Source organism: Muscardinus avellanarius (assembly GCF_963383645.1).
Source record: "Muscardinus avellanarius genome assembly, chromosome: 14".
Taxonomy (NCBI): Eukaryota; Metazoa; Chordata; class Mammalia; order Rodentia; family Gliridae; genus Muscardinus; species Muscardinus avellanarius.
Window position 1 is genome coordinate 12,495,958 of NC_137800.1, and position 12,156 is coordinate 12,508,113.

Genomic DNA, 12,156 nt, shown 5'->3' on the forward strand with positions numbered 1-12,156 from the left:
ACTGTCAGTGTTTCTCGTTTAAATAACTATGTACACGCGCGGGCCTGTCTCCATGAGGCCCTTCACTGAGGGCCCTGCCATGGCTTTAGAGAGTCGGCTCCAGGTGCCTTTTTGGAGATTTGCTGCTTGGGACCAAACCTGCAAAGAGAAGAAATGAGGACTCTAGAGCACAAGAGTTTTCACAACTAACACGTCCCAGTGGTGTGTGTGTGTGTGTGTGTGTGTGTGTGTGTGTGTGTGTGTGTGTTGGGGTACAGTGGGGATTGAACCCAGGCATTCTACCTCTGAGATACATCCCCAACCCTTTCTGTTTTTTTGGGGGGGGGGGTTGGTGGTACTGGGGTTCCTGGAAGCCCTTCTACCTCCGGGCTACACTCCCAGACCTATTTTATTCTTTTTTAAATTTGGAAACAGGGTCTCTTAAGCCAGTGCGGCTGGCTTCGAACCTGCGCGATTCTCCTGTCTCCGCCTCCCAAGCGCGGGGATTACAAGCGTGCGCCACCACGCCCGGCAGCCCTTTCTGTTTTTGAAACAGGATCTCGCTAGGTTGCTGAGGCTGTCCTCGAACCCATAATCCTGCTCAGCCTCCCAAGTTCTGGGATTACAGGAGTGCACCACCATGCTCAGCTCCTTAGAGGGCAAATTGAGTACTCGAGCTGAAGTACTTTGCGGCTGGCTCCTCTGTCAGCGGGAGGAACATGCCCACCAGTGACTCTGGAACAGCTCCCTACCTCCCTCGGATAAGGACAGTTTCTCAAGTTCCGCTTCAAGTTCAGCATCCGAGATCCTAGGGTTAGGCACACTGTTGGTATAAAGCGTCTCGTGGGGGTTGTCGGGCAGGTCCAAAGGATCTTTGGTGGTGTCCTGAAGGAGGATGTCCAATTCCTTCTCCAGTTCCTCACTGTCAAAATCTGGGAAGAAGAGCCGATGTAAGGAGCAAGTAACTCCAGGCAGGAAATGCAGGAAGTGTGTTCTGAATCGGAGTTACCAAACCCTAGCTCCCTCTACAAAAGATGCCTGAATCTCCTCTCCAGGAGAGATTGAAGCCAGAGTGGGGAGGCAGAAGGCCCCTTCAAGCAGGGAGCCATTCTCCACACAGAGAGCCAGGCCAGGAAGGAGGCACCCTCTGCCAGCCCCCTGGGCTGCCCTGTTCCCCTTGTCCGTGAAGGACCCGGCAGTCAGAAGGTTAAGGCTGCTGCAGGCACAGAGACGGAGGAGGGAGGAGCGACTCCCACTCACTGCTCCTGCACACGAGCCCCAGAGGCCCGCCCGCGCCAGGAGGAGCAAGTCCTTGACTAAACCCGCCACGTCCAAAGGAGGCGAGGCAGCTGGTCCACTCACCTAGACCATTGGTTACCCCACCAGCCAGCGTCTGAGACACTTCGTCCTGGGTGTCACACAGCTGTAAGAGACAAGCATAAAGCTTAAACTGGGAGCGGGAGCTCTGAGCGTGTCAGGGTCGTTAGGGCGCAATGCTCGCGGCCACCACACATCTGGGAATCAAGGGCAAGTTCTTCAAGGTCACAAGGTCATGAGGCAAGTTCGGGAGAAAGGACGGTGACAAAGCCAGACCTGCCCTCATCACCTTTCTGCTGGCCCCTCCTGTACCTCCTGGATCTGGTCCACAAGGCTCTCTGCCTTCTCCACCGTGACGTCCCTCATGGAGAGCTTCAGTGCTCCGACCCCCGCTTGGTAGGCATTGAAGACCTAAAGAGAAGGCCACGTTGTCAGTGCACGTGACAGACACCGGGCAGACACAGACAACACTGCTCCGCCCCTTAGTGAGAGCAGGGGATTTTTTTATGCCCAAATTCGATTCATCTCACACCCACTGAGGCCAAACAGCAACAAGAAAGGCAGAGACAACCCCAGCCACACTCTGAAAGCCCAGGCCCCTGGCCAACAGCCCCGCCACAGGGGAGGGAGGAGCCGTGTGCTCGAGGCAGCCGGCCTGGCACAGAGGGGCGCGGCTACCATCTGATCTGTCTGGGAGGCGTAGATGCGGTCCAGGATGCCTTGAACAGTGTCCAGCTTGGCATGCAGGGCCTCGATGCGCTTCTCTGTCCGTTGCTTGGCCTTGAGCGATCTCAGTGCCTGGGGGTGGAGACTTAGGTCAGGGCTGACAGGGCAGGTCAAAGGGCAGGAGGAGAAGACCATCCCAGGCCGCCTCCTCCTCTGGTTTGTAAGATGAACTGTGAGCCTGGCCGCTCGCACACTGCCCCCTGCCCAGGCAGGCTGCTGGGCACCTCCCGCCAGGCCAGGGCGCTGCTACGCTGCTGGCGTAGACAGAACTCACCAGCTGCTTCTTTCCTGCTCGGCACGCTCGGCGGGCTTCCTCTTTACACCTGGGGGACAAAGGACAAGTGAGGAGGAAGGGCCACGGAGGGGTGGCGGCTCCTGCAGAGCCCCACGAGCGGCTCCAGTGAAGGCAGCCTCAGATCCGAAGACCGGAGCCCTCCACCACATCACCGCACGGTCAGGACAGTGACGGCCAGCGCCCACTGCCCAGCTCTGACAAGGCGAGCTCCAGGCTGGTGCGTGTGCGCCTGGGAAGGCGAGCTGAAGGCTGGGGAGGCGGAGCCCGCAAGCACCTTCCCAAGGTGGGAGACGGATCAATGCCCAACATTGACCACGGCCTCAGTCACATCCCTCTGCCTTCTAACAAGCCTGTGTTTCTCTCTGAGAGACGAGTGAACAGGTCCTAATTCAACGTCTGTCTGTCCTTTCCGACAATATCTGGCCTTTCCAGGGACAGAGCAGGAGTCTTTCAGGAAGGCCCCTGCGAAGGCACAGGCTCGTCTCCCTCCCCGCTGCGTCCCACCGAGCCGGTGACTACAGGCTGAATGGACGTGCACACACACGCACAGAGTAAGCCATTAGCAGCTGTAGCGCGTACAGGAAGAGTTCGCTCCTGTCCTTCTCCTTTGTAATGGTCTGTGTTTCCAAGATTTCTGCCCTGAGCAGTTAATACTTTTGTAATTAGTTAGTAAGGAAATAACTTTCTTTTTCTTTTGGAAGAGCTCCAGAGAGCCATGCCTGGGGCTGCGCGGGCTGGGCACGGGGAAGTTACCTCTCGGCTTCCTGGGATAAGGACTCCACCTTGCGTGAGAGAAGCTGCTCGCTCTGCATCAGCTGGTAGACCCCGACGTCGACGTCGTTGACGGGAGAGACCTTGGCGTGTGGCCCCCGGGCAAACTTCACAATCTGGAGTAAGGCAAATACTTGTGTGTGTGTGGTGCTGGGGTTGAACTCAAGGGCAGTGTACCTCCAAGCTACACCCCCAGCCCTATTTTACTTCTTTTTTTTTTGTTGTTGTTTTTTTTGCGGTACTGGGGATAGAACCCAGGGCGTTCTACCTCTGAGCTACACCCCCAGCCCTATATTGAGTTGCAAAAGCCTAAGTAGCTAAGGCTGTCCACGAACCAGGATCCTCCTGTCTCAGCCTCCCAAATGCTGGGATTACAAGTGTGTGCCACCCCGCCCGGTTCCCTATTTTATTTCTTATTTTGAAACGGGATCTCACTATGTTGCTGAGAGTCTGGCTAAGCTGTGGAGGCTGTCCTTCAGCTTGCAATCCTCCTGTCTAAGCCTCCCAAGTCCTGGGATTGCTAATGCCCTTACCACAAGTGCTGAGTACACAGGGCAGCCATGAGGTGGGTGTGTGAGCTCAGAATCAATAAATCACTGCAAGTCCACGAACAATAGAAGGGCTGCCCTACCTTCTCCCCGTTCTGCTCCAGGACCGTGACTCTCTTCTCCTTCTGCAGCTGCAGTAACACCAAGTAGAAAGTCCTCTCGTCCGGGCAGGAGTTAGCGCAGAGGGTGCTCAGCTCCGACAGGGCCACCACGGGGTGGGAGGAGAGGGGCGAGTTCTGGTAGAGGCGGTACACCTCCTCCGCCTTTTCCTGCAGGAAGGTGAAGGGGCTCACTGACCCTGGTCGCCCACCAGAGGCGGTGAGGTATGATGTTTTTTTATTTTTTATTTATTTTTTATTTTTTATTTTTTTTATTTTTATTTTAATTATTTTATTTTTATTGGTGCATTATATTCATACAACTTATTGGGGTAAAAAACTTGTGTGTACAAACATGTACTCATCGCTGATTTAACCCCTACCCAAATACCACCCCATTCCCTCCCCGTCCCTCCCTTCCTTGCTTGGCTTAGTGATTGACTTCGAGAGGTATGTTTGAGGCAAGGCAGGAACACCAAGCCCCCTCCCCAATGAGGTTGATATTTGGGGGGGGGGGTTCTGGAGATGGAAACCAGGGGCATTTGACCTCCAAGGTACACTCTCTGCCCTATTTTTTATTCTTTATTTTGAAACAGAGTCTCACTAAGTTACGAAGGGCCTCACTAAGTAGCTGAGACTGTCCATGAACTGCAATCCTTTGGTCTCAGCATCCCGAATGCTGGGATTACAAGCATGCGCCACCATGCCAACTTAGTGAGACCAAACAGAATGGAAAGGATCTCCCTAAGTTACTGAGACTGACATTGAACCTGTGATCCTCCTATCTCAGTCTCCCAAGTATTGGGATTATAAGTATGCACTACCATGCCTGGCTTTATTTGGGGGGAAGGGGTATTAAGGATTGAACCCAGAGCCCAAACCATACCCCAAACCCCCATTTTTTTTGAAAGAGGGTCTTGCTAAGTTGCTGAGGCCGGCCTTGAACCTGCTACCTGCTTGTCTCAGCCTCCTAAGTACTGGGATTACAGGTGTGTGCCACCATGCCAAGCATGGAGGTTTCTTAAAAAAAAAAATAAAAAAGGTGGTTGAGAGCCGGGCATGGTGGCACACACTTGTAGTCTCAGTACTTGGGAAGCTCAGACAGAAGAATCTGGGTTCACAGCCAGCCTCAGCTACTTAGTGAGGCCCTCTGCAACTTAGTGAGACTCTGTTTCAAAATAAAGAATAAAAGCCGGGCATGGTGGCGCACGCTTGTAATCCCTGTGCTTGGAAGGGGGAGACAGGAGGATCGTGCTGGTTCGGAGCCAGCCTTGCTGGCGTAAGAGACCCTGTTTCCAAATAAAAAATATAAAGTAAGTCTGGGAGTGTAGCCCGGAGATAGAAGAGCTTCCAGGAACCCCAGTACCACCAAAAATAAATACATACATACATACATACATACCTACAAACAAAATAAAGAATAAAAAATCAGGATGGGAGTTAGCTTGGAGGTAATGTTCCTGGGTTCCATCCCCAGAACCACACACACACACACACACACACACACACACACACACACACACAGAGTAGTTGAACAGACTTCTGAAGGGGGATGATCCCTAGGTGAAGTGGGTAGAGGGTCCCCAGGAAGAGCCGGGGACATGTTTATCGATGTGGCGTGCACGTTCTTGGAGGGGAACAGAGACGTGCTCTAGGCTACACAGAGGTACCTGACAGGGACCTGTGTGGATGGTGGGCGGTCCGGAAGGGCTGCCAAGGCCACGCCCACAGGGCTGGCTGACAGCTGGGAAGGACAGGCTGGAGAGTTAGGCTTGGAGGAGAGAGGCCATTTAATCAAGGAAAGAGGAGGCGCTGGGAATGAGAATATCTGGGCCATAAGGAGAGAGAAGGGGCGGATTCAAAGGAATCTGAGAAGACTGGCAGCCCCCAGTGCACGAGCAGAGGACAAAGGAGGAGACGCCGAGGTCCTGAGTGAGTGGCGGGACATGTGCTGCTGTTGCCGGCAAAGACACAGGAGAGAGCGCGGTTTCAAAGGCCGCGCGCCGTTCTGGAGAGGCTGCTCTGGGAGGCCTGAGGGGTATCCAAGATGCGCACAGCAGACGGGCGCACGTCCACACCTGACGCTCAGGGCGCCTGTGACAGCAGAGAGAACTCTGAGTCCTCAGCGAGACCACAATGGTAATTAATCTCTCAGTGTGAGATCACCCAAGGAAACCAGGGAGGAAAGTAGCGAGCAGAGTGACCCACCACCTGTCCAGCAGGTCGGTTTCTGGGACCCGCAAAGCGATTTACGGAGCAAATTCTAAGGAGTGAGTGGCCACGGGCAACGCAGGCGCGGGGAGGTCTGTGAGCCGAGCCCGCTGCCGCGTTCATTGGGCTTCACCAGGCTGACTGCCCGTCCTGCACCACGCCTGCCGTGTGCTGTGTGAGGAGAGCGTGGTGCACACAGTCAGATCACTGGCACACAGCACGAATGCACAGTGCTGAGAAAGCTGGCTTGCCACGAGGAAACCACAGGGCTTCCCCTCACCAAATACACAAACTAAACACGCAACCGAAATTGAAAATGTAAACGCATCAAGGACTTCAAGGAAAGTGTAAGAGAACATCTGCTTAAGCTTGAGGCAAAGGATGGCTTCCTAACCAAGACAGTCATAAAGGAAGACTTTGGCGCTCCGACTACAGAAACATCAACACTTCTGTAGGGTAAAACACATCATAAATTAAAAGTAAATAAGAGAGCCAGGCACTTATAATCCCAGTACTTGGGAGGCTGAGACAGGAAGATCACGAGTTGAAGACCAAGCCTCAGCCAACTTAGCAAGACTCTCAGAAAGACCATTTTAAAATAAAAAGCAAAATAGGGCTGGGGGAGTAGCTCAGAGGTAGCCTGCCCCTGAGTTCAATCCCTATACACACAAAAAAAGTAATTAAAAATTAAACACCCAACTGGGAAACAGTACTTACACCCTAATACCAAATATGTATCTATCTCTAATAAAAAAAAAAATCCCACAAATGAATTTTAAAAAGGCAAGGCAATAATGTGTCTGTATCTAATACATTTAAAAGTCTTATAAATAAATTAAAAGACAATGTAACAAAGCAGGTTAAGGACCATTTCCCATCCAGGAAAAAAGGAGTAGAAATGTACACACAAGTATATAAGTATTCACTCAACAAATATTTATTGACTGTCTACTCTGCACCCAAAGTCTTGAAACTCAATAGAACTTCTCCCTTCTGGTAGGAGAATCAAACAATAAACAAGTAAAATTTTTTAGTTAGAATTAAATGCTAGCAAGAAAACGAAAAGTAACATGATATAGCATATGGCAGAATCAATTAAAAAAGTTGTCTCTAAACACATTCAGAAAAAAAGAGAGCGGGATAGAAGGGAAAGGAATGCAAAGAGATACAAACAGAATGGCCATAAAAGAAACCTAAAGTTTAGTTTCTTTGTATACTTTTGTTAAAATAGTGAAATCATGGGTAATTTTCTGCCCCTCCCCTTACTGTTTTTTCCCCTGTCTGGCAGGGGATCAGCCCCAGCTGCAGGCTGTCTGAATCTACCCCTTCTCTCTCCCCTGTTTTCACCGATGGTCACGAGTCCCCACCTCCCCAGAACGCAGGATGTGCCGCCTACTGCAAGCAGGTGTCACCGCGTGAGAGGTGACGTGCTCTGCTAGGGATGACAGGGCACAGATTTAATAGTGCTGTGCCCTGCACAGCTTCAAGGTTACTCTTCTACCAAAATACAAGAAGTGACCGTGTGCTCTCAGAAATCAGTCAGTTCTGAGAGAGGGATGTAAGTCCCCTCTGAGCCTGGGGAGGCGGAGGCTCAGCGGAGGCTAAACGTGAGGTGGAAGGACAGACAACTGAAGGCCTGGTGCAGGGGACCCCACCTGCTTGACGTGCCTGCAGGGAGGAAAGGGGGCAGAGAACTGAAGGAAGCATGAGGGGTGGGAGTAGGCAGGAAAACTGGGCTGTGGAGGGGCCAGGGGCCGCGCCCACAGCTGCAGACAGGGCTGGGCCGTCAGTCTAGGTGACACAGAGCCGGGCTGATGTGAGGCTGTGGGTCTGCTGCACTCTCCCAGGGTTGCTGCAGGCACACAGTGGGCATCAGTCCGACGATCAGAGAGCATCCCTGGAGGAAAGTGAGTGAGCAGGAGGGGCCAGGCTCTGGTGGCCTCTAGGAGGCAGAGGAGCAGGACGGTGGAGGGCAGGCCACCCGTAGCTGAAAGGGAAATTAGAGCCCTGTTTGCTAAATGAGGGGTAGGCAACGCTGAAAGTCACAGGGTCCTCAGAAATTCTGAGAATTTCTTGTCAATAAACTGCAGAAGCCAGGCATGGTGGTGCACGCTTGTAATCCCAGCATTTGGGAGGCTGAGACCAGAGGATCGTGGATCATGGACAGCCTCAGCTACTTAGTGAGGCCCTTCGAAACTCAGTGAGACCCTGTTTCAAAAAAATAAAAACACTAAAAAATAGGGCTGGGAGTGTAGCTTGGAGGTAGAATGCCCCTGGGTTTCATCGCCAGTACCACAATAAACAAACAAACAAACTGCAGAAGACAAAACATTTTCTAAACTATACCTTATCAATGCCTACAAATACTACAAAGTAATTGAGGGCATGTTCAATTCAATTGCTAAACAAAAGATCACCCTTGAAATGTAAAAGCCTAACAAATACATAATGCTACAAAGTATAGTAGCAGAAGGGTCAGAGAAACACAAGTATCAACTCTGTCACCACTTAAAAAAGACATGCTGTTTTCCTAAGAAGTATGTTTCCACAGCAAAGAACTCCAGACCACCCCCTCGCATACCCACCTTAAGCAGCTCCAAGGCCACAAGTACCTCCTCGGCTGGAACCTTATTATCCCCCAGCATGTTAGAAAGAGTCCACTTGAGGGGCTTCAGCAGGAAGACTCCGACCCCCCAGGAGATCCAGCTGCTGTCTACACTGGCCATGAAGTCTGACTCCCGCTGCAGCTCACCTCGACTGCAGGGAAAGAAGAAAGGTGTTGTAGCACTTGATGGACCTTCTCGTTCCAGGCCCTCCCTGCCTCTCCACCCCAAGGAGGAATGTTAGCATCCTTGCAGCCCCTCGACTCGCCCCAGCTACAGGAGCAACGCTGCTTATCCTCCAGGCTACGCCGCACAGCATTCTGCAAGATGGACGGTGCCATCAGCATCTTATCTAATGAGAACACCGTGGGTTTGGGAAGATACAGAGGGAAGCCAAATGCAAGCCCTGACGGTCTGGCTCCAGAACACAAATGCCCCACTGAGACTCTGCAGACACAGGAGGCTACTGGACCTGCGTTGAGAGTTCCTTTGACAAACAAAACTCAAAACAATCAAAGGAAAATAACAATAATCATCACTGTCAGGTGCAAGACAGAAGGAAGAATATGAGGCTGTACAGAGAGGGCTTTCGGCTATCCCTGAGCAAGGGTAGAGAGATGTATTTCCAGGTACCGGTAACATAATAGCAGCTAACTGCACTGAGAGCTTACTGGGGTCAGTCATCATGTTAAAGCCGTATAAAGATGATCTTCCAATTCTCACAATAAGCCTGGGTACAATTAATCACCACCATTTTATACTTGGTCAAACTAAAGTTTAAAGATGGCATATAATTTGTCCAGGGCCATATAATTTAGCAAATAGCAGTAAGCCCAGCCATCTGGCCCTCAAGCAAAGTTGTTAACTACTATTCTCTGCTTCTTCCATTGAGAAGTGTCTGCGCGCTCTCTCTCTCTCCCTCCCTCCCTCCCTCCCTCCCTCTCCCTCTCTGAAATTCTTCAGGTGTCAAACCCAGTCAGCAGGCAGCTCCAACAGAGAACCCACGGCCAGGAGAGGAGGGATCAAGGTGTTAAACGTCTCTGGGTTGGAAGTGGTACATGACTGCCCTTCTGCAACAAGGACCACTCTGGCCTCACCCCTGACTGACTTCTTCAGATACCCTCTCCCCTGCCTTCCATTTTGGCATGAAGTACGTTTTCTATAGTACACTTGGTCAGCTACTGGCAAGGTACTAAGAACAGAAGTAGAAAAGGGAGACTGTTTAATCAGAAAGAAAAAACAAACAAAAAAAAAACAGGTATCAGAGTTTCCATTCACTGAGGGAGGCTCCATGCTGGGCAGGTCTCAGTATGATAAACACAGTGCGAGGTGGAAGTGATTTAGAATCAGGGGTTCTGTCCTGAGGTTACCTCTAATTAGCTGTGCAATTCTAAGTCCCACTATCTCCCCTGAGACTCACTTTCCTCCTGTTTCTGAGGATAATAATTGCATTATCTGGTCATAAGGCTGTTGAGAGGGCCAGAAAAAACTGAATATATAAAGTCTGTGCATACTATCAAGTGCTGTCCATCCATCTATTAGGTATCAACATCACAGCCTCCAAAACATTGCGCCTATTGCCCACCTATCACGGCCAGACCTCTTCAGGACCCCCAGATACTCGGCGAAGCCCTCATTCTCCTTCAGATGCTCTCTGCTCCAAACAGTCTGTGCCAAGGACAGGCCAGGGAAGTCCAAACCTGTGCCAGGGTTTGCTGGCAAGATCCCGACACCTCTTCCCACCAATACTTCTTGGCTCTAAGAATTCTTCTGAGCTGTCATCTTTCTAAGTTCAATGAACCCTGTCTCCAGACCTCCTATACCAGGGGTAACTCTAATTTGGAAGCCCTTATAACTACATGACGGGATTCTAGTCGTCCCTACAAGTCACTGTCCCCTCTGCCAGGCTGGCTTCTCATTGACCCAGGCCCCCCAAGATCCTCCCACCCCCACAGACCCCTCTTCCTCGCCTGCCCAACACATAGCCCTGCCTCTTCTCTGGTCGTTCTCCTCCTTCACCCCTGAGCACACCCCGGGCGCCTGCCCCGGCAGAGCCCGAGCTGGGCGCGGTGCAGCGCAGGGACCCCGCCCGCCCGCCCCCGGCCCCCGGCGGCCCTCACCGCAGCAGGTCCTGCAGCACGGTGGCCAGCCCCAGAGGGACGCTGCCCTTGCGCTGGAAGGCCTCCTGCAAGTCCCGCAGACGCAGGCGCACCACCCCCTGGCGGCGGCTGTGGCTCAGCACCAACGGCGCCCAGAAGCCCATCTTGCTGTCCCAGTCGGTGCTGTTCACCTCGCGACTCCTCTTGAAGGCGGAGAACAGGAAGGACATGCGCTCCTCATCCTCCTCCCACTCGGGGGGCAGGAGGCCCGCGGGGTCTCTCCCGGCCAGGGCCTCGGCCTCCCGCTCCGGGGACCACATCGGAACCCCAGCCCCGCCAAGGATCCGAACACAACCGTGGCCCAGGTCCCCTTCCGCCCCGTTCCCTCCCGGCTTCCGTTCCTGGACTACCTCCTCCTCTGTCCCTACGTCACTGCCGCCCCCGGCGTGAAATAAGTCCTGGAGGGCTTCACGGCGCAGGCGTCGCGCTGTCCGCCCAGCGCCGGAGGGCGGGGCGGTGACGTAATCGCCCTCGAAGCGCAGAGCGCATGCGCCGACCCCTCCTCCACGGTCTTTGTGCGGAAAGAGGGTTTTGCTCAGGCGACAGAGTTGGGCGAACAATCCTAGGCAAACGTTAGACGCCTTTTTGAAGTGATGATGGCTTCGCATAGTGAGGCTGGCTGTGGGCAAGGTGGCGCAGGGATAGCCTTGATGGATCTTAAGCCCTGGATCTCGCTTTACCGCTCTGAGTTCTTAAAGCTAGACCATTTTAATTTTTTTTGGTTTGGGGGGTGGAACCCAGGGTTTTTCTACCTCCGGGCTATACTTCCAGACCTATTTATTACTTTATTTGGAAACTCACCAAGTTGCTGAGAGCCTCACTAAAGTAGCTGAAGCTGGTTTTGAACCTGTACGATTCTGTCTCAGCCTCCCCCAAACGCTAGACCTTTAAACTACCACAATACAGGGCCGGGCGTGGTAGAGCACGCTTGTCATCCCAGCATTCGGGAGGCTGAGACCGGAGGATCGCGGTTCGCAGACAGCCTCAGCTACTTAGTGATGCCCTCTGCAACTTAGTGAGACCCTGTTGCAAAATAAAGAATAAAAAATAGGGCAGGGGGTGTAGCTCGGAGGTCCAATGCCCCTGGGTTCCATCCCAGACCCACATAACACTCAAAAAAACTACCACAATACCTTCCTTTCACGGTAATATTAGCTGATAAACAACTGGTGGTTGCTGTGACAGTGCTTACACTTAATTTTAGAGATCTTTAAGCTACTACCACGTCTGTCCTGGAGTGCCCCTCTGTTCTCTTGTTTCTTTCTGAGAAGCCATATCCTCCTTTCATGGTTTTAAGGTACAGCACAATGTTACTTATTTATTTATTTAGCTGGGGATTGAATCCAGGGACATTCTACCTCTGAGCCACACCTCCAGACTTATTTTATTTTTTATTTGGAAACAGGGTCTTGCTAAGTTGATGCAGTCCTCACTGACTTGCTGCGGCTG

The 12,156-nt window shown here is 52.2% G+C and overlaps 1 protein-coding gene across 1 annotated transcript; it reads right to left on the reverse strand.

Moving 5' to 3' along the window:
• Positions 1-85: 85 nt before the first annotated feature.
• CHMP7 (charged multivesicular body protein 7) lies at positions 86-10,967 on the reverse strand (the record flags this gene model as incomplete). Its single annotated transcript, XM_080710489.1, has 10 exons — positions 86-138; positions 732-911; positions 1,342-1,402; positions 1,609-1,707; positions 1,975-2,094; positions 2,297-2,345; positions 3,071-3,204; positions 3,720-3,905; positions 8,531-8,702; positions 10,669-10,967. 10 exons carry the CDS (start codon positions 10,965-10,967, stop codon positions 86-88), a joined length of 1,353 nt encoding a protein of 450 aa, XP_080566615.1.
• Positions 10,968-12,156: the final 1,189 nt, after the last annotated feature.